This window comes from Amblyomma mixtum, chromosome 9 (genome assembly GCF_055824585.1).
Source record: "Amblyomma mixtum isolate Tamu chromosome 9, ASM5582458v1, whole genome shotgun sequence".
NCBI classification, from domain to species: Eukaryota; Metazoa; Arthropoda; class Arachnida; order Ixodida; family Ixodidae; genus Amblyomma; species Amblyomma mixtum.
In genome coordinates, this window is record NC_143020.1 from 61,938,427 (window position 1) to 61,965,331 (window position 26,905).

At 45.1% G+C, this 26,905-nt stretch overlaps 1 protein-coding gene, 1 long non-coding RNA gene and 1 pseudogene across 2 annotated transcripts; all 3 read right to left on the minus strand.

The window, feature by feature from the left end:
• Positions 1-6,463: 6,463 nt before the first annotated feature.
• Positions 6,464-9,458, minus strand: LOC149329290 (uncharacterized). Its single transcript, XM_089561959.1, has 3 exons — positions 8,360-9,458; positions 8,066-8,119; positions 6,464-7,397 (listed from the first exon to the last, which is right to left on the minus strand). The coding sequence occupies exon 3, from the start codon at positions 7,315-7,317 to the stop codon at positions 6,757-6,759; it is 561 nt and encodes a 186-aa protein (XP_089418085.1). The 5' UTR covers positions 7,318-7,397; positions 8,066-8,119; positions 8,360-9,458; the 3' UTR covers positions 6,464-6,756.
• An 8,198-nt stretch (positions 9,459-17,656) lies between these two features.
• LOC149329291 (uncharacterized) lies at positions 17,657-26,007 on the minus strand (annotated as a pseudogene).
• Positions 21,411-22,022, minus strand: LOC149329292 (uncharacterized). Its single transcript, XR_016285854.1, has 2 exons — positions 21,938-22,022; positions 21,411-21,540 (listed from the first exon to the last, which is right to left on the minus strand). It is a non-coding gene; the product is annotated as an uncharacterized LOC149329292 (long non-coding RNA).
• Positions 26,008-26,905: the final 898 nt, after the last annotated feature.

The following is a 26,905-nucleotide window of genomic DNA, read 5'->3' on the forward strand; positions in this document are numbered from 1 at the left end:
GAGCACATATCATGCAGCAACAACCTGCCTGTTTTAAAAGCATCTGGTTGTGTTTGTGGCTAGATGCACGTGCAATACAGTAGAGCTCACTTATAACTGCCAAAGATACAACACTTTCCTAGTATGAACAAGTGCGGTGCCATCGTCAAAGTATGCCTTGGGCAATGGCAATATGTTTCAGATACAACTTTGGCCGCATCACTCGGTTGTAGCAAACAAGGAGGTGCCGTTAATCCCCGCGAATATGAAGAGGTAACGCTTCCAGTTAGCGCGGATATCGAAGAGCGTCTCAGCCCTCGCGAGATCGCCCCAGGAAGAGCATGTGGCCCTTACAAAGAAATAAAAAGGCAGCTTTGAAACCATAAGTGAACGGCCTACAAGGGCCTGTGAGCTCATTGAGTGGGCAGCATCCAAAGTCGAAAATGAAGCGCGAGAAAGCGAAACTGTTGAAAGCGAATCTACTCCCGATGGCTACACCCTCCGTGAGGCGACGCTTCCTAAGGCAGGTAGGCCTGCGATGGGACGTTGCAGGCAACTATCACAAGTAGACACATGATCATTGCTTTATTGAGAACTTATGCAACTTCTTAAACGAGGCTTGTTTACACTCTTTCTTCTAACTTTCTCTACCTTTCTCATTATTCCTAATGGCAAACAACTAGAAATAAAATTAAAACAAAAAGCAAAGAGCAGTGATTTGAGAAGTTTGAACACCTCGTTGGCCACGTTGGTCACGTGATACGGTTCGCCTGCCCAGTCCGCCGTCCCATTTTTTGTGCTCCTACCATACGCAGGCCGCGTCGAGAGCGGACAGTGCAGCTGATACATTCTGTGCCACGTGTGCTGCGCTACTTTAGTCGCTGCATGGGCACACAGAATACAGCTGAAGCTTTCGAAAACACAAGTGATCGGACGCATGGAGATTTGTGGCAGCGTGTCATTGATGCATTGCTGGACAGATGTTTTCTTGGAGGACTACATTCCGGCGGACAACAGCATCACACAGCTATGTGCACTAACGAAGCTGTTGAACACCAAGTAAAAGCATTTATCTACTGTTAGGAATCTGATTAATGTGGCCAATCCATCACGACATGGTGTGGATGATTGAACTTTGATTTGTTAATGCGATATCATTAAATAGCCAGTGTCGCAGTAAAACCAGCATTGTTGTTGGCCATGAGTGAAAAATCCATGAATAATCTCCAGAGAAGCAACGTAGGTGGCAGATGAGCCAGCTGAGTCACGTGACCTTGCAGTGTTATCCCAACCAGCCCACCAGATTGTGATTACACTGCCCGCCGTGGCAGGAGGCACTTATGTAAGTGCTTGCTCGTGAGAGGTTACTGGTCATGGGAGGTTACGCACGCATATATATAGAAAAGTGTGAGCAGATTACCAACCATGGAGGAGATATGAAGCTGTGAAATAAACTTTGAATACTGATACATTGTCGCTGCCGGCTTTCCAGAAATATTTAATGCTATCTCACAGTTTCACTTATCATGAGTGATCAGAAGCTGATCATGCTTTCTGGCCATGTATGCGGCTGCAAGGACTACAGAGGAGAACTGGGGCTTGAAACATTAAGATTTTGAACCATGTCACTGGAAGACTGGCAGCTTACATGCGACCCTGTGCTTTTTCACAGAAAAATTTTGACTTCTGACGCCACATGACGCCTTTCATGTTGGCATAAAGTCGCCATTGTGACATATGACAACACAGTACGTAGGTCAGGAAGATGTACTCCATTGCCACTTTGGAGGTATGACACAACATAAAAGTGTGGAAGTACTGATGGATGACAACCAACCAACCAAACCAAATTCAAAACAGTACTTTGGTTTGGTTTTAAAGGGTTTAACGTCCCTAAAACGACTCAGGCTACGAGGGACACCGCAGAGGAGGGCTCTGGATAATTCTGACCACCTGGAGTTCTCTAACATGCACTGACATTGCACAGTACACAGGCCTCTAGCACTTCACCGCCATAGAAATGCGATAGCCGCGGCTGGGATTTAATCCGTGTTTTTCGGGTCACCAGCTGAGCGCCATAACCACTGCGCCACTGTGGTGACTAATAGATTATTTTCAATCTGGGAAGTAAGAAATGTGCATGACAAACCATAAGATTTGCTCAACCATAAGAAGATTGCCTCAGCTGCAATTTCGAGCTGAATATCCAACTGCACTGCAAAGACAACTACTGTCTTACATTTATACAATCTTTTCATCTGAGACTTCCAAGCACAACTATTATGCCAAATAACTGACAAAAAAACAGATATGGAATAAATAAAATGATGGTTAGAATTAGAACAGGCATAATGACAAACAAGGAAGGCAGGACATTTTGAGAACCTGGAGGAGCCAGTGCGTAACTTGAAAGGAACTCTTACAAAATACACAATGGCTAAGACTCCACCAAACCTAAGAATAAAAAAAACTGCACAGCACATCACAGAAATAGGAGGAATATAGGGCAGAATACAAAAATAGTCTTGAATGGGGGGGAAAAAAAAACAGACACCTATTCAAAGCTTACAAATAAAAGGATTCAAAACATAAATAGGAAGGGGAAGGTGAAAAATAAAACAATGAACCACTTTAACTTACTAGGCTTAATGGCATACCCCACAGGCCTGATACAAAGGGGATACCAACAGTTATCTATTTAACAAGGGGAGATACCTCGGTGCATGGTACAATGACAAGTCCCACAATACAACAGAAATAAAACCATTAACCACTACAATCTACTAGGCAACGTGGACCTTGACACAGCCCAGACAGAAATCGGGAATTTCTTAGTGCACTGTACAAAGACACGTCCCTCAATACATTGTTTTACAGGACGGGCGCATCAACCCATGGGTTGACATCAGTTGGCAGGTTCGCCTGGAATCTTCTTTCCCTGGCTACTGGTGTTCCTCCAATGCCTGAAAAACGAGAACACACAAAAAGGGCCAGCACAGAAAAAAAAAACGACACCAGCACTGTTCAATAATACAGGCAGTCCTGTATTTTAAAGCCGACCATTTATTGCATTGCTAGGGTAGCATGCACTTTACATTCCTGGGTGGCAGCTATTAGGAACTGGAAAAAGGATTCAATACTTGCATGCCATGACAGCATGCAGAGGGGGACCACCTGTATATACAAAATAAAAGCCTAGTGAGATGCAGTAACTAGTGGTTGTTTAGCAGTTTTCAGCGTAAACTGCCGGCTACAGGTACTGCCATTGGGATAAGGTCTGCAGGCTTGCACAAGTCACCATAGTGCACCGTGAACGCTATTCATAGATACCACAGAAAGAACTAACCGCAGCATTTTCCACGTGATTATGGAGAAGGAAGAACGCATACATCGATCTCCACGAACGTACTGTCTTTGCTAAGGCCCGCTACAAGAAAAATTGCGCGTGGAAAGCTCACTGGCGACCGAGTGAGGACACGGTCACGGAAGAAGGCACACACGTAATGAATTTAGATAGGAGTTACAACCCTGCAGCCTGTTGCGTTTACTTGCCCACAGATGCAAGTGTTGAAATAGCAGGTTTATAGGAATAACTCAGGCACGTTTCACTGAAGCAAATTTGTCTGGTATTGCAGTTATACACTTCTGAGGCTTTCATTTTACGTAACGCGTTAACAAGCAATCCCGAATCTTTCGTGACTGCGCGGTGACATCTAGGATCGCGCGCACAAAGACGGGCCATGTCTTCACAAGCGCACGCTGCAAAAGTGACGCTCACCGGGTTGCACCAAGTTATCCTTGTTCTGTAGGCACATAGATTTCCTTCTACAAAGTTTCTTCTTCTTACAGACTGACAACACACGAATATGTAAAGCAACAGAGTACGGAACGGGCACAACTGGCAACACACAAAAAGTGTGTGATTGTTGATGCCTGCCGCGATGCAGCTTTCGCCATCATATATTTTACACTACATCTTACCCAACGATTTTAGATCTTACCTGCATTGTTGGCAAGGGCGCATTTCAAATACAAATAAACATTATGGGGACCATGTAGACAACCTAAATTAACTGCAGCTTATCACGCAGCAAAGTTGTGACTTTCCAGCGCAAGCGAAAAAAAGAAACCGAAACTGGACACTGTCCACTCTTGGTTTCGATATCGCACTCGGCCGATTGCAACCCTTGCAGGCTTTAAACTTTATATCCGGCTGGACTTGTACGTATGACGGTTTATTAGTGCTATTAGTGGGTAAGGCCTTATCCGATGGGTACAAACTCCGAGCAATATGGTCCCTTGTCAGCCTTCATGGAGGAAAAAAAACTTCCTTTTTCCTTCCTCCATGTCAGCCTTCGCAACTGGCCTGGCGCGAGCGCTCCGTCCTCCTGCGGCACTGTCCGCTCCTCGTCGTCTTTCCCTCTTGACAGTGCAACGCCGAAAAAAAGCGTTATAACTCAAAAGGCCTATTTTTAAAAACTGTGCAATGTCTTAGGTGGAACACCCTGCATATGCCATTTACTTGAACCTGAATGAATAGCTTGGCGCGGCTTATGGGGGTTTAACATCCCAAAGCAGCAAGTCTATGAGGGACGCCGTAGTGAAGGGCTCCGGAAATATCGACCACATGGGGTTCTTTAACGTGCTCTGACATCGCGCAGTGCATGGGCCTCAAGAATTTAACCTCCATCGTAATTCGACCTTAGCTTTTGACATGCAGAACGCTACTCCTCAGGCAAATAAGAATAGTAGCATGAGCATACATTTTATAATCTTTGAATGAAATGAATCAGACTGGCACCTGAGTCTATGCCTCGCGGTGCTCCCCACAAAGAAGTAGCTGCAAAGGAGCAGGCAGCACATGCAGTGTAACTGCGCTTGAGTTTCACACAATAAGTGCAAGGCGTGGGGAGGACTGCACAATGTCCAACATAGAAAAGCGGAGGTTATTTAATTTGGATTCACCAAGTAAGTTCTTCAACGTTATTTTTTAGAACGGATGTATGCAATGACATGTAAATGCAAGGTGGTTGAGAAAATGATAGGCTCAAACTTTGCTCCAAAGTAGACATTAAAACTACCACAAATTGTGCCACTGGTAATGCTGCCATCAGAAAATAGGCTTGTTCTTGGGAACAGCACTAAGTGCTAAAGAGTGTGAGGATAAAAATTCTTTGCTGGATGCAAGGCATAACGATGTCTATGGATGCTCGAAGAAAAATTACGGTAAAAAAAGGAACAGCAGCTTTTTGAAGAACTGCACTGCTTTTCAATTTTAATGCACAACATGTCAAGGAAGTGAGTCTTACAAACAGCCAGAATGCATTCAACATTTTGCAAGGGCAACTGTAATAAAACACTCATGTGCAGGAATTTCACACAGTTAACCAAATAGCATTACAAAAGTACACCACAAGATTACAATGTTTTTGCAGGCACCAATCACAGTATTTCTTGTTTCAGTATTCATGAACCTCGCAACTTATGAGCACTCTTAAAGCCTGCAAACGAATACAAGACATATCATTTAGATGCTGAACACCTTTTTATCCACACTCACTCCTGCCACTAACACTCATGGAATAAACACACAAAGGTAATCACAGGAGCACATTTTTTCCATCATGTTATCAATTATAGGGGCAGTGATATGAATTTGTTAATTTATAATGAACGTGGCAGTAGATATATTTCAGAGCAACTGGCGCTCTTATTATTTGTTTCTTTTTGTATTTTCCTGTGTGTCCCCTTTTTTGTGCTGTTAAAAATATGCTAGCACAATGTGAAATGATCACAAACAGCTGATATTAATCAGAACAGGTTAGAAATGGTCTGGGTATAATGCTCCACAAATATTACGCCATTTATATCCAGCAAAGGTAGTGCTCTGAGAAATGGTGATGTAGATATTTGTGAACTCTTTTTGTTGGCTTTCATACCAAAGAACAGAGAACTGTTATTAAGCCTGCAGACTAACACAAGACACATCAATACGAGGTCGGACGCCTCCCTTTCCCCACTCATTCCTGCCACTAGCACTGCTGGAATAAACACAAAAAGATTAACACAAGAGCAGGTTTTCCTGTGTTGTCATACAAACAGAAATTGGTTCAATGATATTAATCAGTGAATTTATAATGACCGTCACAAAAGTACGCCCACTCAGACTACATGAATAAAAAGAATAGTTGTGCATGTTTAACCCCCCCGAGTCTCTTCACTGAGACAGGCTGACAAATGGCACCAGCAATAGAAATTTAGTGCAGTGGAGATGTAGTAGCGTAGACTGGTTTATTGAAGCATTCAGACTGGTTTACTGAATGCTGGCTCTGAATGCGCAGTGACCCTGCCTGATTGTAACCATGCCACTACGCGTGCGTAGTCAATTTGCGGTAAACTGGCATACGTCTATGCTATTACGTCACTGGTATGCTACATCTCTTTCTAATATTGGGAACAATGCTTTTAAAGTCTCTCTCCAACAAGAAGCAATGCCATCCACGTATGAACATGATTTTATTGTCATTCATGCGAGTTGACAAGCATAGCAGGCTTACTCTCCGTGTTCAGGAAATACTTAGAGCGAGTGTGTCAGTAGCCTAAGGGAACAAATGTATTTTCCTGAAAACTGTAAAAGTGAACAAAACTTACAAATGGAAAGAAAGATGAGGGTTAGCTACCACCACCCTTCATAGGACATTCAGCTAGAATCTCGTTAGATCGCATATAAAAAGGTAGCTAGGAAAACATATTGACAAAGGGCATCAGAAACTGCTGCTATTCTTTGTGAATCGCCTTTTTGTGGAGTTCTAAGTTTTTTCCCCTAGTGAATGTCTTATGGCACAAATCACACTGGAAGGGCTTTTCGCCCTTATGGGATCTCACATGCCTCGCAAGACTTGAACGTACTGCAAAGGCCATGGGGCACAGCTCGCACTGATACGGCTTTTCACCCGTGTGGGTACGGATGTGTTTCACCAGGTTGTTCTTCTGTGCAAAGCTGCTGCCACAGTGGTCACAATGGTAAGGACGCTCGCCTGTGTGAATGCGCAGGTGTTTCACTAAGGTGCTCTGGTGTGCAAAGCTACTATCACAATAGTCACAACGGTAAGGACGCTCGCCTGTGTGGGTGCGAAGGTGTGTCTCTAATTGGTTCTTTAGTGCAAAGCTGCTACCACAGTCATCACAATGGTATGGGCGGTCACCAGTATGGACTCGGAGATGCACCACTAGCTGAGATCTGTTTTGGAATCCCTTGCTGCAGTAGGTGCATTTGTGCAGCTTCTTTCCTGTGTGTTTACCCCGGTGGTTACCACTGCCAGAAGGAGCAGACTTCATGCAGTGGCTCACTATGTCGTTTTGACTGGTTGAATTTTGCACAGGCGTTGCGCCATGTCCGGTCTCTCTGAAGATTGAACCTGTGTTATAAAGGCAGAATAGTTCCAATCAAATGCAGGAACCAACATAGCACAGCTCACTTGGAGCTAGGGAAAAAAAAAGTGAAGGTGGAGGACATATTCGTCAACAGCTGTGGATGTTTATGAAAAGTTTTATTCATTAAGGAGAATTCAGGCCTGAAGAATGATATCCCTAGAATGAATTTTGCAAGCAGCTGAAAACATTTCAGCTGCAAAAAATGTCATCCTTGCAAACAAAATAGGGTAGCCTTTGAAATACATCCAAAGCACTTGCATTACTGGCATCATGACAGACACTGTCCAAAGGCCACCCAAGTGAGCCTAATACCTAACAAATGGCAATTAGCTATGTTTAGCACACACCACACTGCCACTTTTGTTTTCTTTATTTGCTCCTTAGACAGGGTATAAGAGGAAGCCTAAGGCTAAAAACCTGATGAGGCCTTGGAGCCCTGTACAAGTCCTTGCATTAATGCATAGAACTCACAGGGGTGACAGCTTTGGTCAATAGTTCACAAATTACAGAAAACAACTTTCCAGAATATTAAAGGCAAATATCATCATAATTCACCACAGCTCTATGAACAGAAGCTTCAGTATCCTTCATACTGGTCTTTGAAAGAGAACCTTCAGGAATGCATTTATGGAGAAAAACTGCAGATTCTAACCTGATGAGTTTTGTCCAGAAAATGCACTGTATCTGCGGCTTCTGGTGGTCAAGCCTGCATGTGAAAGACAGGTTACATCCATAAGACACAGGATTACATGTGCAACAACTCACATGGTGTTATGTGGATGAGACGGTGAAAATAGCATACCATCTCATACAAGCATTATGCTAGGTCGGGTAAATTCAGTAGGACAGGCTTAAAAACAATCAAGTTCCAAAGCAAACATTCCAAACTTTCAATTCTGCATGCAAACGAGAACTATAATTATGCTCATGAAAGAATCACAGTTACCTAAAAAAATCAGAAAGCTGTCGCAAGCAAACCAACAGCCACTTCATAGACCTGTTCACTTGCACAGTAACTGGCTTCATGGGAAGGACTGCACATGTCCGCCTGCGTAGGCTCAAAAACTAACGAGTGCCAGTTAAGCTTACAGATGCAACACACTCTTATAACCTTATGACCTCTTATAACCTTTGTACTCCCCGCATGAAAAAAGCTTTTAGAGCAGAACTGGTAAAAAATTGTCAGGAGGCTTGCTTGCAGCCAAGATTACAGCAGTCCACGAATGTGGCCAACATGTCCAACACGATGTTTCCCTTGCAGCACCTCCAAGAGTGCCATTAACCAAATCAGTAGAAGCACATCTGAAACTGCACACTACTGTGTGTCGAGTGCAGTTAGAGCATAACATATTTACTCGTGCAAGGCCCACAACTAAATTGTGGGATGAAAAATTGTAATGAGAGTGAAAGCTGATGACAACTATAAGTGAGATGGTGAAGGGCAGCTTTGGCTGAAGAGGGCCATGGCTCAAGGCACTTTTTTCGACACAGGTTGGGGTTAAAGGCCCATTTCCAAGCACTGCACCCAGCACAAGCTAGGGGGAAAACTTGCGTATTGCATCACTGGTGGGTACCCAGTGCTAGTACAGAGATTCCAACCCTGTACATCCTACATACGTGGTGCATGCTCCAATGACTATGCCACTGATGCGGGGAGAGTGAATGCAGCAAGAAATAAAGAATAAAAGTATAACTGGTCATCACTTATCGGAATCGCAGAATCACAGCAACAGTAAATTAGTTTTACAGGCATTTTGTGAGGCATGAAGACCTGCCACGTGTCAGGAACTCACTCCGGCAAAGCCAGAAAAGAAAAGAAAGAAACAGTGTGGTTCTTAGACGCGTAAGTCTGGTAAAGCTTGCATTGCCTTGGGCAACACGGTAAAGAGCACTGCGTCAATAGGTCAGCACAGCACAAGGTAAACAGGGTCAACAGAGCACAGAGCTATACAGAAACACTGGGCAGGCAAATTTTTTCAGATGGCTTCACATCATAATAAAAGAATTTCTTCCTCAAAGATAATTCAAGGTACATACAATCATCACAAATTGAAGTCCACACTTGATGAAGTATAAATGTGCACAAAAGCATTAGAAAACTAAAAAAAACATTGTCACCCCATACAGCGAAATGTTGCCTGCTCTTAAAAGATCCTCAGAACAGAACGGAAGATGTCAGAATGCAGGCTAAATGCACACAGCAACAAACATAGCTTGGACAGAGTCAGGAATGCTTCACACATGACAAAGTGAGGTCAGTTAGGTGTGACCAACCACAAGGAATCATAGCGTACTCTTTAGCAAAGCCATAAAAATGCCCATATACCAGTGAACAGCGGCAAATACGATACCGTGTAGAATTCGTCACACAATACTGACAGCAGGTGTTTTGCAGAGCCCCGATGTTCATAAAACCCCAACTAGCAGACAAAGCAAGAGTGCAATGTGGTGGAATCACACTGAATGACGTAAGCAAGCATTTGAAAATATGAGTGGCTGTATAGCAAAAGAATCAATATAAAGATTCATGTGTCAAACACACATGCGTAAAAAGGCAAATTATTTCAATGCATGCAATATTCACCCATGATGTTCCTGTTTTAAATGAAAAGCACAAAAGGATATCGTGTAAATGAAATAATTTGCACACATATCAGACCAGCCATACAATGGCCAGCATAATACATTTTGTTCTCTTTCGTATGATTTCGTTTATCTCTCACATCAATCATCTTTCACAATGATAGTCTCTTCAGTTCCAGAGATCCTGCTTTGATCTCTGAATAATAGAATGGAGTCAGATTCACCCCACTTTGCATCAAAAATAAATGCGTCATTTTCTGCTGTCTGTATATTGAACCGAGCATGATTGGGAGCCAATGCATCTCCTTTATTTAAGATGAGCACCAGCTGCTTATTTTTTTTCAATTCTCCAAATCACAAAGTTAATTGACAAACTGACATGCAACGTCCTACAGATACCGGCACAGGCTCTCTTCCAAAAATATGCAAAATCACCTGAATGTAATAACTGCCCTGAAACATATGCCAGTTTCATTCACTGCCTTGTGGAATGCAGGATGACCACTCAGTATCCTCCCATCCCCTATCCAACCCTTTTTACGTGGAGTGCCTGGCTTGTCTAAGATAGCTGCAAGACTACTGGCCCTTGCACGACAGGCATAATCCTCTCTTGGTGCTTGGTTCTGAGTGACCAAATATCGTGATTCTAATACGTCTACTCCTGAGTGCACACCGCAAGAGTGCATAGGTAATAGGCTGCGTTCGACTTCAGGTGTTCTCCTGATACCACGACAGAAATGGGAATCTCACCGAGAGGTTAACTTAAACTGGTCAACCATTGCACACCAATGGTTTCTGCTCAACCACTATCGAGTCAAAACGAACAAAAAGAAACCCAGTGCCTCCTCAACATGAGTAACAAATGGACAGATTAGTATGCAGCCACCTGTTATTCCCTCTTTACTTCTCCTTTAAGTGAGCCTGTTGTCATTTCAGGAGAAATAACTATATTGCTTACAAAACAAGTTCACTAAAAATTTTTGTTTTCACGGTAATGCCCACTTTCCTCATTATTAAGATCTCTGTAATTGAAGCAACTGCATCAAAACCATGTCCAATCCACTTTGTGAACAGACACAATGCACTGAGATCACTGCACATGGAATTTTCCAGGTTATGAACATGAAGCAATGGAGTCCTGAAAGGCTGGCAGGCGTGGTATTGAAGGTTTCTTCCTCTCGAACCTTGCACGCATTGGCTTTTTGGAAATGGCCTGCAAAATAACAGAGAACAAAGGAGTGTCACTTTGGAATGAACACAAATGCCACAGGCATCGGAATATGTGCGCTTTTGTGTAGACGGCAATGCACAAAAAGCACATTTAACAACACTTTCTGTAGCCTCTCTTCTCTAGACACAAAATGTGAAACGATATGGATAGGAAAAAAGAAGAGCAACTTGCAATGTGCTGTGAACTGCGAGTAAAAAAAGTTGAAACTGATGTTTTCCACCAGCTAAAATGCAATCACAGTTGTGGTATCTTTTACAATGCTTGTCATTTCGGCCCAGCTGGTCGGGCTAGTTCTCTTTGCAGAGCCAGATGGATTCTTGTGAACTCAACTTTGCAGATTTAAATAAGTGAAAGTAAGGTTCTGCCCGTGCTCGCAGCAGTACATTGCTTTCGAAGGTTGTTCCTCAGGCACGTTTTACCTTGACCTCGTAATACTGGCCTTCATGTCTGATGATCGAAACAGAGCACAGTAAACTAAGCAAGAATCTCCAAAGCCACAAAGGATTGTTGATATGCTTTGTATATAGAGCACATATTATGCAGCAACAATTTGCCTGTTTTATAAGCACCTGCTTGTGTCTGTGGCTTGATGCACGTGCAATACAGTAGAGCTCACTTATAACTGCCACAGATACAACAAACACTAGCTTGGTATGAACAAGTGCAGTACAACCGTCAAAGTATGCCATGGGCAATGGCAATATGTTTCAGATACAACAAACACCGTTGGGCGCATCACTCAGTAATAGCAAACAAGGAGGTGCTATCATTCCCCCCGGATATTAAGGGGTTGCGCTTCCAGTAAGCACGGAGATCGAAGAGCATCTCAGCCCTCGTGACACTGCCCCGGAAACATTATGTCGACCTTAGAAAGAAATAAAAAGGCAGCTTTGAAACCGTAAGTGGACGGCCTACAAGGGCCTGTGCGCTCGCCGAGTGGGCAGCATCCAGTCAAAAAAGAAGCACGAGAAAGGGAAATTGTTGAAAGTGAACCTAATCCCCATGGCTACAGCCTCCGTGAGGCGACGCTTCCTAAGGAAGGTAGGCCTGCGATGGGACATTGCAGGCGACTATCGCAAGTGGACACACGATAATCACTTTATCGAGAACTTTTGCCACTTCTTAAGTGAGGCTTGTTTACACTCTTTCTTCTAACTTTCTTGTCCTGTCTCATTATGCCTAATGGCAACATCATGAAACAAAATAATAAAAAAGAGCAGTGATTTGAGAAGTTTGAACGCCTTGCTGTTCATGTTGGTCACGTGATACGCTTCGCATTCCCAGTCCACCGCTCCATTTTTTGTTCTGCTACCACACGCAGGCAGCGTCAGAGAGCGGACAGTGCAGCTGGTACATTCTGTGCCACGTGTGATCCGCTACTTTAGTCGTTGCATGGGCACACGGACAACAGATGAAGTTCTTGGAAACACACGCGATGAGACGCATGGAGATATGTGGCAACGCCTCATTGATGCATTGCTGGCCAGATGTTTCCTCGGAGGACTACATTCCGGCGAACTACAACATAGCGCAGCTGTGTGCACTGACGGAACTGTTGAACGCCAAGTAAAAGAATTCCCTTACTGCTAGCGATCTGATTAATGTGGTCAGTCCGCCACCACATGCCGTGGTTGCTTGAACTATGATTTTTTAATGTGATCCCGTTAAGGAGCCAGTGCCGCAGAAAAACCAGCACTGTTATTGGCGTCATTGGCCATGAGTGAAAAATCTATGAATAACCCCCAGAGAAGCAACGCAGGTGGCAGATGAGCCAGCCGAGTCACGTGATCTTGCGATGTTATCACAACCTGCCCACCAGATTGTGAGCAAACTGGCCACCGTGGCAGGAGGCATTTAAGTAAATGCTTGCTCGTGAGAGGTTACTGGTCATGGGAGGTTACACACACATATATATATACATGGCAGAAAAGTGTGAGCAGATTACCAACCATGGAGGAGATATGAAGCTGTGAAATAAACTTTGAATACTGATACATTGGCGCTGCTGGCTTTGTAGAAATATTAAATGCTATCTCAGAATTTCATTTATGGTGAGTGATTAGAAGCTGATCATGCTCTCTGGCCATGTATGCAGCTGCAGGGACTACAGAGGAGAACTGGGGCTTGAAACATTAAGATTTTGAACCATGTCACTGCCATACTGGCAGCTTACAAGGTGACCCTGTGCTTTTCCACAGAAAAATTGACTTCTGACGCCACAAGACATCTCTCGCTATGGCTTAAAGTCGCCATCGTGACATATGCGAACACAGTATGTCGGTCAGGAAGAGATGTTCTAAACTGTCACTTTTGGAGGTATGATTAAACATAAAAATATGGCAACACTGATAGATGACAACCAACCAACCAAACCAAATTCAATAGAGTATTTTGGTTTGGTTTTACGGGGCTTAATGTCACAGCATGATTCAGGTTATGAGGGGCACCGCAGTGCAGGGCTCTGGATAATTTTGGCCGCCTGGAGTTTTTTAACATGCAATGACATTGCACAGTACACAGGCCTCTAGCATTTCGCCGCCATAGAAATGCGAGCCGCGGCCGGGATTGAACCCGTGTTTTTCGGGTCACCAGCTGAGCGCCATAACCACTGCGCCACTGTGGTGACTAATAGATTATTTTCAATCTGGGAAGTAAGAAATGTGCATGACAAACCATAAGATTTGCTCAACCAGAAAAAGATTGCCTCAGCTGCAATTTCGAGCTGAATATCCAACTGCACTGCAAAGACAGCTACTGTCTTACATTTATACAATCTTTTCATCTGAGACTTCCAAGCACAACTATTATGCCAAATAACTGACAAAAAAGCAGATATGGAATAAATAAAATGATGGTTAGAACAGGCATAATGACAAACAAGGAAGGCAGGACATTTTGAGAACCTGGAGGAGCCAGTGCGTAAGTTGCAAGGAACTCTTACAAAGCACACAATGGCTAATGAGCCAGCAGACTCCAACAAACATAAGAATCAAAAAACTGCACAGCACATTACAGAAATAGGAGGAATATAGGGCGGAATACAAAAATGGCCTTGAATGGGGAAAAAAAACACGCGGATTAAAAGCTTACAAATAGGAAGGGGCAGTTGAAAAATAAAACAATGAACCACTTTAACTTACTAGGCTTAATGGCACACCCCACAGGCCTGATACAAAGGGGATGCCAGCAGTTATCTATTTATCAAGGGGAGATACCTCGGTGCATGGTACAATGACAAGTCCCACAATACAACAGAAATAAAACCATTAACCACTGCAATCTACTAGGCAACGTGGACCTTGACACTGCCCAGAGAGAAATGGGGAATTTCTTAGTGCATTCAAAGCACGTCCCTCAATACATTGTTTTACAGGACAGGCGCATCAACCTATGGGTTGACATCAGTTGGCAGCAGTTCCCCTGGAATCTTCTTCCGCTGGCTACTGGTGTTCCTCCAACGCCTGAAAAACGGGAACACACAAAAAACGGCCAGAACACACATACACACACAAAAAAAAAATACAAACGACTTCAGCATAGTTCAATAATGCAGGCAGTGCAATTTTTTAAAGCAGACCATTTAGTGCAATGCTAGGGTAGCATGCACTTTCCATTCCTGTGTAGCGGCTATTGGGACACAGAAAAAGGGTTTTAAACTTGCATGCCATGCCAGCATGCAGAGGGGGACGACCTCCATACACAAAAACAAAAAAAAGCCTGGTGCGACGCAGTAACTAGCGGCTGTTCGTGCCAGTTTTCGGCGTAAACTGCTGGCTACAGGAACCGTCTTTGGAGTACGGTCCGCCAGCTTGCACAAACCACCACAGTGCACTGTGAACGCTTTTCATGCATACCACCGAAAGAACTAACCGTAGCATTTTCCATGTGATTACGGACACAGAGGAACGCATATATCGAACGCCACGAACGTGCTGTCCTACAAGAGAAATTAAGCGTGGAAAGCTCACTGGCGACCGAGTAAGTGACACGGTCAAGGCAGAAGACACACACGTAATGAATTTAGATAGGTTAACGTCAGTTACAACCCTGCCGCATGTTGGGTTTACAAGCCCGCAGATGCAAGTATTAACAGGTTTATAGGAATAACTCCGGCAGGTTTCACTGGAGCAAATTTGTCAAGTACTGCGGTTATACACTTATGCGGCTTTCATGTTACGTAAGGCGTTAACAAGTAATCCCGAATATTTTGTGACTGCGCGGTGACATTTCGGCATGCGCGCACAAAGACGGACCACGTTTTCACACGCGCACGCTGCAAAAGTGACGTTCAGAGAGTCGCAATGAAGTTATCCTTGCTCTGTATGCGCACAGATTTCCTTCTGCAAAGCTTTTTCTTCTCACAGACTGACAGCACGCAAACACGAATATGTAAAGCAAGAGATTAAGGAACTGGTTCAACTGGCAACACACGAAATTTGTGGAATTGTTGATGCCGGCCGCGATGCAGCTTACGCCTTCACACATCTTACCTGCATGGTTGGCGTGGGCACAAATAAATACGAATAAGCATTATGCAGACCATGTAGACAACCTAAACTAACTATATCTTATGACGCCGCAAAGTTTCATTCGCGCACAAGGAACAGTAGCTTGGGAACTGGCCGTCAGTTGTAACAGTTCTCACTTTCCAGCGCACAAGAAAGAAAAACCGAAACTGGGCACTGTCGGCTCTTGCGGCGGTTGCTAGGCAACGGCTCAAGGTTGGTCTCTGACCCCTCGGAGAACAGCTACAGCTAAATCGCAAGTTCGTGGCCAGTGTAGCTTTCGCTACGAAACTGCGACGTCTAGTAAGTACTGACGCTGTAAGCACGTTCTTGAGAGGCCCCAAAGGGAAGAAGGCACAGGAAACTAGCACGTACCATTCAGGAACCAGTGCGTCGAACCGTTACTTATGTTGTCATCGCGAAGGCTGAATCAGCGGAAGTGCGCGTTGCACCTCGCATAGATTTCTTCCGCCTGAACGGCGATTGACGCCTGGTGATGTTGAAGGAATCATGCAGAGACTTCCGTAAGGTGATTTGGGCTTGTGGCGCAAACACAAATACGAAGGTTGGGTGCCAAAAGCTGCTCTATTATGATGTCGACTGTGAACCTGTGTTGTCATCAGGAGAACAGTTTCAGTTAATTAAAATATAGCAGTGAATCTCAAGTGCAACCTGCGATCGTGAAGCGATACAGTATGTTGAGCAGTACCTGTGAGCAGTACCTGTGAAAAAAAGCCTTGAAATCCAGCCCGAGTAATAGTTATTGCTGGATTATGGGTGAGCTTCATCGAGATGCTCCGACGCGCGTTGGCCTCAGCATGCGGAAGATCACGAGTACCGACTGTTGCGCAAATCAGAGAAAATCGAAGAAAAATTCTCTCGGCTTAACCGCGCGTTTGTTCGGGCTCAAATTTCGCACAGAGGTTGCATTTAGTGGTCAGTTTTGTTTTATACTACATTTAGGTGGGGTACTTGCCTGATTCGGGCAGAATTATTTGGAAATCCCCATCGTCTGTGGCGACGGAGAACCAAAATCGAAAGACTTCGCAGCAATGGTACGCGTAGCGCCATCTCGCAGCCATCGGAGAAACGAGCTCTCCACTTAGCACAGCTGGGTTTCTCCGGTGGGTGCGAGATGGCGCTACGGGTACCATTGCTGCGAAGTCTTTCGATTTTGGTTCTCCGTCGCCACAGACGATGGGGATTTCCAAATAATTCTGACTGAATCAGGCAAGTACCCCACCTAAATGTAGTATAAAACAAAACTGACCACCAAATGCAACCTCTGTGCGAAATTTGAGCCCAAACAAACGCGCGGTTAAGCCGAGAGAATTTTTTTTCGATTTTCTCTGATTTACGCAACACGCAATAGAATAACAACACATGGAGATTCCAGGCATGGTAATTTTAATTTGACTTATTTAAATCCCCATAAGAAATCAGATCTCTAATGCTTGCTCCTCAGAACATTTGTAATGGTATAAAATTACATGTTTTAAGTTTCGATAAATGCGTTATTTTCACGCTCATAAATGGTCAAAATTGCATGGAGGGATATTTGATCACTTGATGGTTGGTGACGAAATCAGGTAAGTTTTTCAAACAATCTCAGGCGGCGGGAGAGCTCGTGACGTGAAATATATCTTTGTCTGAAGAAACCTTCGTAGATATAACAAATTAGAGATGTCTCGAAAGTGCAAAAAGCTAAATCAGCCTAAGATGCATACATGAACAGAAAAGAGCAATTAGATAATCACCCGATTTCAGAAATCTACAGTCCTGTGGCCGCACATCTGCAAAGTAACCTGGTGTAAGAGCCTCTGCGAAAAAAATAAAAAAACGATATACAAGGTGGGTACTGAAAAAGATCCAGCAATATAACCAGGCGGGTATGTCCTTCACAACATATTCAGATAATTCTATGTCAATCATTCGGCCTAGTAATGTTCACGCAGTCACCGTAATCAATCACGGGGCACTGAAACGCTGTGGCAAAGTCAGCGTTGCCCCTGACAAGTTCGTTCACTACGGCTCTAGCCTGCGAAGCGATGCTGCAGCGGTAGTAGGCGAAGCGGGCGTAGAAGAACTGGGCTTCGGACATCCGGTAGAGGCTCCAGACGTCCTGCACTGTGTACCAGCTAGCTCTTGCATCCGCTGGTGTGACGGCCTCACCACGGGCTGTGCCCGCAGCCCCGACAATGGCGGTGATTTGTAGCCCCATCTTCAGCTTTACCACACGTACGGTGCATACTGTCGAGGTACTTGGCGCGTGAGGCGCTCAGCACGCATTCCCTGCATGAAAAGTATTGCCAGAAATAACCTTAAAATAGGAATTACGAGATTTTTAATCGTTAGCCATCGTTAGATGGCTCACTTTCAAGGTCATGTCCTCAAGAAACGGTACCATGTGACGTCACGAGCTGAGGAGTCTGAAGATGACGTCACACCTAACTAAACAATACTAATTAGGTAACGCCGAGACTAATTATTATGGTTAGTGATGACATCACATAAGTGTGTCGTCATGACAGGTCATGTGACAACGGCGTAATGTGACGTCACACCAGATCACGGGACAGTGGCGTAATGTAACCACATACCTAGACACGTGACAACTCTGTAATGTGACTTCAAACCAGGTCCCCACTCACCCCCCTCGCCACCCCCTAATTCATGAAGGTCTAGATGAAATCCCAGCGATGATCCGCCACGGTGGCTCAGTTGTAAGGCGCTCACGTACCGAGCCGGAGTACCCGGGTTCGAACCCGACCACGGCGGCCGCGTTTCGATGGAGGAGGAACGCAAGAGGTGCCCGTGTGCTGTGCGATGTCAGTGCACGTTAAACATACCCAGGTGGTCGAAATCATTCAGAAGACCTCCACTACGGCATCTCTTTCTCTCTTCCTTCTTTCACTCTCACCACCCTCCCTTTCCTTACGGCGCGGTTCAGGTGTCCATCGAGATATGTGCAACAGATACTGCGCATTTTTAACTTCAAACAGCGCAGAAAGCAGTATTTCAAAAAACTACACAGAATGTTCACTGCACTCGCATCAGTGAGGAAGCATCGATTTGTGCTACGTAGAAGATGACGATGAACGGGCAGTGCCGCGGGATGGAGCGCTCACGCTAGGCAAGCTGCGAACGAACAAGGGAACAGACAACGAACTATTTTGCTCGGGGTTGGTACTAATCGGATAAGTGCTTACGCACTAAAAGTTTCTTTGGAAGAATTTCGCTTATTATGACGATAAAATTTTTTGCAATTATGCAAAAAGTCTGAAATTATCGTCCCCACAAAGCTGAGCGAAAGCTACAGCGCGGTAAAACAAATCTAAATTCTAGAAACTGAGATCTATCTTTGTTAAATGCTTTAAGTTCAGCGCTGCCAACACGTACTCGTTATGTGGTAATAAGAACGGGAGTGTCGCGTTTTCTTCCTGTGTTCTGGCAGAGGCTCTTTGACGAAACCAGAATTGCTTTAATATTGCGGTATGTACCACAGCCGTTGTGAGTGAACTGTTAGCACTATCTTTTGCAATCAGTGCGTCCCTGCGTGTAGTTACCCCTTCCTAAGCGCATGTCTCGTGTGTAGCTGTGTGCCACGCAATACAACGGACAGTTTTCTGTTGTACGCAGTGTCTGGTCCTTCGACCAAGGTGCAAAGCATTGCTGGCGGTTTAGCATTCCTAAGTATAAAAAAAAATTCAAGGGCACTTTGACTGTCTAAAGTACGTAGAGACGAAAGCGTTTCCCGCACCACTTTGCCTATGTGACACTGGTGACGTCACCACTGGATGACGTCACACATAATTGATGACGAAGTAATGACAAATTGCTAATCAATTACTAATTATTTATTTAATGACTAAGTACTTTTTGACCGCTAATTAATGACGCTTAAGCTTCGCCTTTAGGAGTGGAACGCGACAGCGTGTTTTAGTGCTGCCAAGGAGTCCATGGAATGCCACCACCCGTTCGGCGCCATGCCTTTACCTTTGAACGCAACGCTTTTTGAGGAAAGGAAATGGCGCAGTAACTCTCTGTCATCTCGGTGGACACCTTAACCGCACCGTACAGGAAGAGAGGAAGTGTTATTGAAAGAAGAAAGAGAAAGAAGGGCCGTAATGAAGAAATTGAAAATTGTATTTGAGGAAAGGAAATTACGCACTAACTGTCTCGCATATCTCGGTCGACACCCGTCAAAACGCTGACACATCTGTCGACACGGCTGCCGACACGGCTGCTAACGACCGTATGAGGCATTAAAGGTCTTTGCCTTAATATTTTGCGAAAGCAGGTTTTTTCTGGTGGAAACCAACGCCCGTATACCTGAGAGCATGATTGAATCCGCCTTTCTTTTCCTTTCGTGACGCGTACAGATGGAAGCTGGTGGGATAAAAAGAGCGCTGAGACGAGGGACAAAGAAAGAAGAAAACAGGACCGGCGCTGTTTTCTTGTTTTTTTGTCCGTCGCCTCGACACTTTTTTCTTCCCAGCAGTATGTACCAACTATCTCAACTCTCCGTTTTATGGAAGCTGATGATGACGACGGCGTGCAATCCACAACGCGAGAGTGTGTTGCAGTTTAACTCGAGGCGTGATCGGCTGCAGTGACAGCCTCGTGCTCTCGTGCACTGGCCAGCGAAGCTGATCTCTTCGCATGTCGGCTGTTTCGAAAACAACTCGCGGCAATATTTCATTTCTCCGGGTTGGCCCAGGTCACCCTCTTTCAAATTCGCGTTTATTTCCCGCAGTTTTCCGCATCACGTGGCTATAATTGCAGAGCCTACATCAGAAAACTGCATTTTCCTGTTTAGAAGGCCAGTATTGCTTTCGCACCAAATGAAACTTTGCACTATGGTCGACACTGACGAATTGCAGACGCGAGAAAAGAAAACACTGTAAAGATGAACGGGCTCGTTTTACTGTCACAATTTATGAGTTGAAGTGTTTTTTTTGGTTTCACGGCGCATAAGCAACGGAGGCTATCCTAAGCGATTAAGGCTTAGCTGTTACCAAAGAAATGATAATCACGGGCTTCATGTCAGGCATCTATAATCCACCAAAAGCAGTGCACGAGAGACGTCTGAAAATACGTTCGCAGCGAAGGCACCTGCCCCCGACGCTACTTACTCTGTAAGCATCTTCATGCAGGTAACGCGCAAGGAACCCAGTAAACCATAAAACGTACCATAGACATCAGCAAGATATTTACGCTGGACATTAGACACCTCCATTAGACATCCATATTAGTACCGTTTACGAAAAATCTACGTACCTACAACATGAAAATTGGGGTCCAGTTCACGTTGTAGGTACGTACTGCAGACATCACGCTCTACATTTATCAGATATTTGTGAACATGTAAGTACGCCCAGTCTACGTAGCCTAGACGTCTATATAAAGAGAATATGACTATACATAGATCAATATCCAGGTGAAAATTTCTAACTGGTTCCAGTCCTACTGTTTAAGAGACACATTTCCAGACTGGAACCAGCTGCAATACGAGATGCAGCTGACACCTGTTACAATTCCAGATGGAACGGAGACCTACTGCATCCCAGCCACAGACTTCCCTATGGAGTCGTCGGGACGTCCAAGCACTCCAGATAGCTCAAATACAGTTGAGTAAGCGAGTACATGGCCATCATGGGAGCCCAAAACACTGCAGATGACTTCCTAGTGCGTCAGTATTTTATTGCGCTCGGCGCTTTCACTGAATCTTCTCGTTGAGCATAATCGTCAGGTTAACAGCTGCGGTGGCATCAATACTCTTCTGCCGAGCCCAATAAGCCAGGGTTGCTGCAAAAGAAAGCATAATTGTTCACTTCTACAGGTGACAAGAGAATGGCACAGCAACCACAACAAACAAACCCAGTAATTTACGCCACTTTTACCCACGCAAGTCTATGAAGCGTGAGAGGTTGCCCTTGCAGCACTAAAAGGCAGTCGTGCTGAGCGGAGTGTGCTTGCACACGCACTTCGGCACACCATCCGAACGCATGCCCACATTTCGGTAGTAGAGGCCAGTTGCATACATCACCAGCCTTTGTTTCAATACACAGCGAGTTTGGCAAAACAGCCAAACGAGTGAGCGTAAAAATATAACGTGTCGATAAATGCGTTAGAATTTTTTCATTACGAACGCAAAAATAGCATAAAATACACTTCAATGAGTAAACTGAGACTGAGTACGCACCAAGAAAGGTCACGATCCCAGCCGGTGAAGATTTGTAGTCCTAATTCGTACTGACGGGTCCACTTCGCCGAGTAGTAAAAGCAAGCAAACTGTCTTCCTTCAGCTCCATCAAGGAAAGAACGGTTGAACAATCTCGCCAGCAATAATAAGGGAATAACTAATTCTGTGTCGAGGTTCTTCAAACACAATGTTGAACACGATAGAAATCGCACACGCCCTGCGCTCTACCACTGCCGCCATGGCTGAACCTAGTCTCGTGCGGATGTGCGAAACTGTCACATATTTTGTATCGTCTCTTTTTTTGTACTTAGTAGCAGGCTTGATGTGGCACGAAAAATAAGTTAATTATTTTTAAATTGTAGCATATTACTTTTTTCACAGCTGCAATCGCCATGCGCAGTTTGCGCTATTATTGATAAAATACGATACGAACTACAACGCGATGGCGGCTTAAACAATTCACCGCACTTTCCCCGCCGCCGCCTGTCCGCAGCATAGAACAGGCATATGGGCAGCGCATGTAGCATGAAGGCAAGATGACCAATTATCATTAGGGTAACGGGCTGGATTCAGAGAGAATGCAAGCACAGCAGAGAGGTTTGGTTTTGGTTTTGTGGGGTTTAACGTCCCAAAGCGACTAAGGCTATGAGAGACGCCGTAGTGAAGGGCTCCGGAAATTTCGACCACCTGGGGTTCTTTAACGTGCACTGACATCGCACAGCACACGGGCCTCTAGAATTTCTCCTCCAAAGAAATTCCAGCCGCCGCGGCCGGGATCGAACCCGCGTCTTTTGGGCCAGCAGCCGAGCACCATAGCCGCTGAGCCACCGCGGCGGCCACAGCAGAGAGGATCAGGGCAGGTGGGCAGATGAGGTTCGGAAGTTTGCTGGGATAAGGGGGCCGCCACTGGCACAGGGTTAACTGGAGAAATTTTTGGTCTGCACTGGACATGATTACAGTGTTGACATGATGATAAAAAGCGGGACTCAAGAAGTTTATTCTCAAGAAATATGAGGTCACACATTCAGCAACACAAATGCCTAAGCTTTCCTCAGCTCAACATTCCAATAGTTATCATTGCTAGCGCGATTAGCAGATTTAAGACATTTTTGAAAAAAAAAAATAAAAATAAAAAATAACTCCCAAAAATTGAACTGAACCAATTCTTGTATTTTAAATAGTTGGATAAGTTGAATAAAACATGCTTAATCAGAAAAAATGGTTATTATATAGTCCTGGCCGCTAAATAACAAACAAGTTTTTTAGTGTGTCCTCACTTTTCAGTGTGGTTGAGATAGCTTGCAGGCTGTAGCACAAGGTATAAATTGAATGTAAGAATAGTAATGAAATAACAATGCGAATCCTGACCAAAGTGACTGGCATTTCAAACCAACTGCGTACAGTTGAGTCAGAAACCTGATGCGTATGCATTCAGATTTGTCTTTACTACTTCCCGTATTTTTCTTCTTTCTAGGCAGGATAATGTTGCCGTGAAGCGAGCACGAAAAAACACAAAAACACAGGCAGCGCTCATGCCTCCAATTTGTAGTCAACAGCGATTTCAAACTTTAAATGCAGTAAGGCAACACGAAATATCGAACGATTGAAAAATATGGAATTCTTAAATTATATATCTCGCTTACATACCCAGGACGTGACAAGTAATATCTACGAGAAGTCTAGGTTAAGGCAGATATGATGTCGTGGGTACGTCTGCAGCTTTTCCACGAAAAAAGGTTGGTAGATAAGACGTCTGAGAGATTTTGGTTTGGTACATAGACGTTCAGACTTAATCTGGACATCTATGGGAGGTTTGTGGTTTGCTGGGAATAGAATAAATTTCATCTCGAACGTGAGGGGAGCCGCAACAAAAACAGTCTACTGCATGCAAGAACGCGTTCTTTCAGGAGCGATCGCTTCCTTTGCTTATTAGCGTCACCTGTGTGATTGTAGAGCTGTCTTCTTTTCTCGTGACCAGTCCTTCCAGCTGACCAGTTTGAGCGACATCAAGGCGGCCATGCGACTCGCAATGACCACAGCGTCGGCGAGCAGTGGGTCAGTGGTACCGGAACTCAGCCACCCGTAGCTCAGTGACGACACGTACAGACTAGTCTCATTCGCAAAGAACATGCGGTCCGCCGTTCTGCTGTCGGGGTTGTCTCGAAACAAGGGCATGCCTCGGCGAACTGTCTCCTTTTTAGCGTCGAACTCGAAGTTCAAAGCCAAGAACAAGTTCCGGAGGAAGCCCTGGGAGGTCAGGTGCGGCACGGCTGGCTCTCTGAAGACCAGGTCTCCAGGTAGCATGAGCGATACGTTGGCGACTACGGCCCGGAAGTGGTCAGTGTCGTTTCCGGCTGCCATCAGCCGCCGAAGTGGGTCATAGTCGACGAACCGTCGCCGTGTGGCTTCGAAAATTTTGTGCAGCTGGCGGTCTTTAGCGGGAGTCGCGAGTGCCGCGACGTACGTTACGCGCCATAGGTGGTAGCTCTGGCGTACGTGTCTTGAGCAGACGTCCTCGCTACGCATATTAGGTGAACTTAGCGCGCTTCCCTGTGTAATGTAGCGCATTGCTTGCAGAGTGACAAGAAGCAACAGGTAGAACGACGCCAATGGCTGATGGTCTGCGTCTATCAGAAGCCGAACGTCCGCAAAGAGGCCCGCTTTAGCTATGGCAGAAATTATTTTCGCACGGTCGACATTTATAAGGAACTCGAGCAATATGGTCTTGAATTGGGACGCTTCCAGATGTCCGAAAGCATCTCTAATCTCCTTCAAAGACACGGATGATTGTTTTGGCGAGGCAGCCGGAAATTTCTGTTCCCACTTCGAGACGTCCTCATTGGTATAATTAGTGCCAAAGTGGGAGTTAAGGATAGAGAGAGTGACAGCGTAGCAGGAAGCATCGCAATTATGTTTGTAGTCGCCGACTCGAGGTGTCCATCTAACGAACATGAGCCGTGGTGTTCGATACAAATACCCCCCACCACACAAAGAGCTAAGCAAGGAAGAAGCCGCAAAATGGCGGAAGCTACAGACAGGCTCCTTCCCCAACTTATATATACTAAGCAAGATGTTCCCGACACAATACCGCGCCACATGCCCTTGGTGCGAAGCGAGGCCAACACTATACCACATAACATGGGAATGCGACAGAAACATATCGTTCCACAAAAACGACACACCAAGTGCGGAGCAATGGGAGAGCCGGCTCACCAGCTGCGAGCTAGAGGCCCAAAGGGCACTCATAGCACACGCAAGCGAGGTGGCCAGACTCAGTGGAGCCCTGGACTAGGGGACCACCCAAGGCTAAGGAGGCAACCTCAAGACTTGAAGAGAAGACTTGAAGAAGACCTCCACCGCAGGCTAAATCTTAGAAATCAATAAAGTTTCTACTCACTCGCCTGCTGAGCTCAATACTTCGAAGATGAAGGGCAGGCCGTACCGCTTATTCACCACAAGGCCCAAACGAAGTAAGCTTGCGCCACTTGTTCCCGTGGTGGTGTTGGCGATTTCTAGCACGGCCGCCGCAACATCCCTGACCAGCTGATCCTCCTGCCATATCTCTTTGATGCACGATGTGTAAAGGGTGTGAAGTTCGGCTGCAGCCTCACTGCCGTAATCCTGGGTGCCCTTGATGAAGTCAGAGGCGACATCCAACTGCAAAAAAAAATGGCTGGGGTTCAATGTAGCTTGAAGCTAGTTATACGAGCGGAAGCTCTTTTAAGCATGGTCTCCACTGCACTGCCTCAAATCAAATGTCAAGGGTCAACGTCAATGGTCAAGGTCAGGTACCCACTAGTCATAGCCACATGATCACTTGGTCATACTACCATAGCTTGTGCCATTCCACCACGCAGTTCAGTTCCGTTTGACTTTGTGAGGTACTGAAGGTCTTTGTCGATGTGGTGCCCACTGTCTCAAATGAAAGTTCAAGTCCAAGGTTAAGGGTAAAGGTCAACGTCGGTACCCACTGGTCGTAGCCATATGATCACGTGGTCTTTCTACCATGGCTTGCGCCATACTAAGACCCAGTTAAGTTCTGTTTCACCTTGTGAGCCATTGAAGGTCATTGTCGATGCGGCGCCCACTGTCTTATATCAAAGGTCAATTCCAAGGTCAAATGTAAAGGTTAAGGTCCGGTACCCAAATTTCATAGTCATGTGATCACGTGATCGTTTACTACCATAGCTTGGGCCATAAAACACGCACTTCGGCATGACCTTGTGAGGCACTGAAGGTCACTGTCTCATTCACATCGAAATGAGAACTTTGTACCACGAGGAGTAGGGTTGTCGCTCTATAACCCGATAGTGGCATAGAGCTAAGCGCCTCATTAAAGATCTGTTAGGAAGCTTACAAAGATACCCTGAAGAAACCGAAATCTCCCGAAACGCGGCCACTCTAGGACACTCGCGTTACACCCTCCAGTCATTCACTCTAGTAAAGGACATCTAGTGGAAATCAAGAACAGAGTTGTCGATAGCCATCTTTTGTGTGTGTTTTGTAGGTAGCACAGTACTAACGATATGACAAGCTCAAGAAGTGCTAAACCGAAGATAATGTTATCGTCAAACACATGTCTTAATGTGCCATCACTCATACTACTTGTAAACTCATTTAGTCTTCTTTTAATATGTTGTGTTATCCTTGCTGACATGTTTCCCAATATCTTCTTTGCATGTGTTTTCGTGTATAGTAATATCCCCCTACAATAATGCCTCATGGGAGCTGTAGGTACTTTCAATAAATAACTAAATAAATAAATATTGGAGGGACACTTAAGCTCCGTCTGACGGGTATATGAAGCGATAGCTTGTAGCGCCCGGCGACGCTATAAAGCGCCGGCGCTGAGATCGGCGTTCTAGCGCGCGCTAGAAGAAAATAAAGATGAATAGCGCGGGCTCGGAGCGCACGCCCGGCACAAGCAGTTCGGAACTAGAAGCCTGCCACGCTGGTCATCTCTCTCTA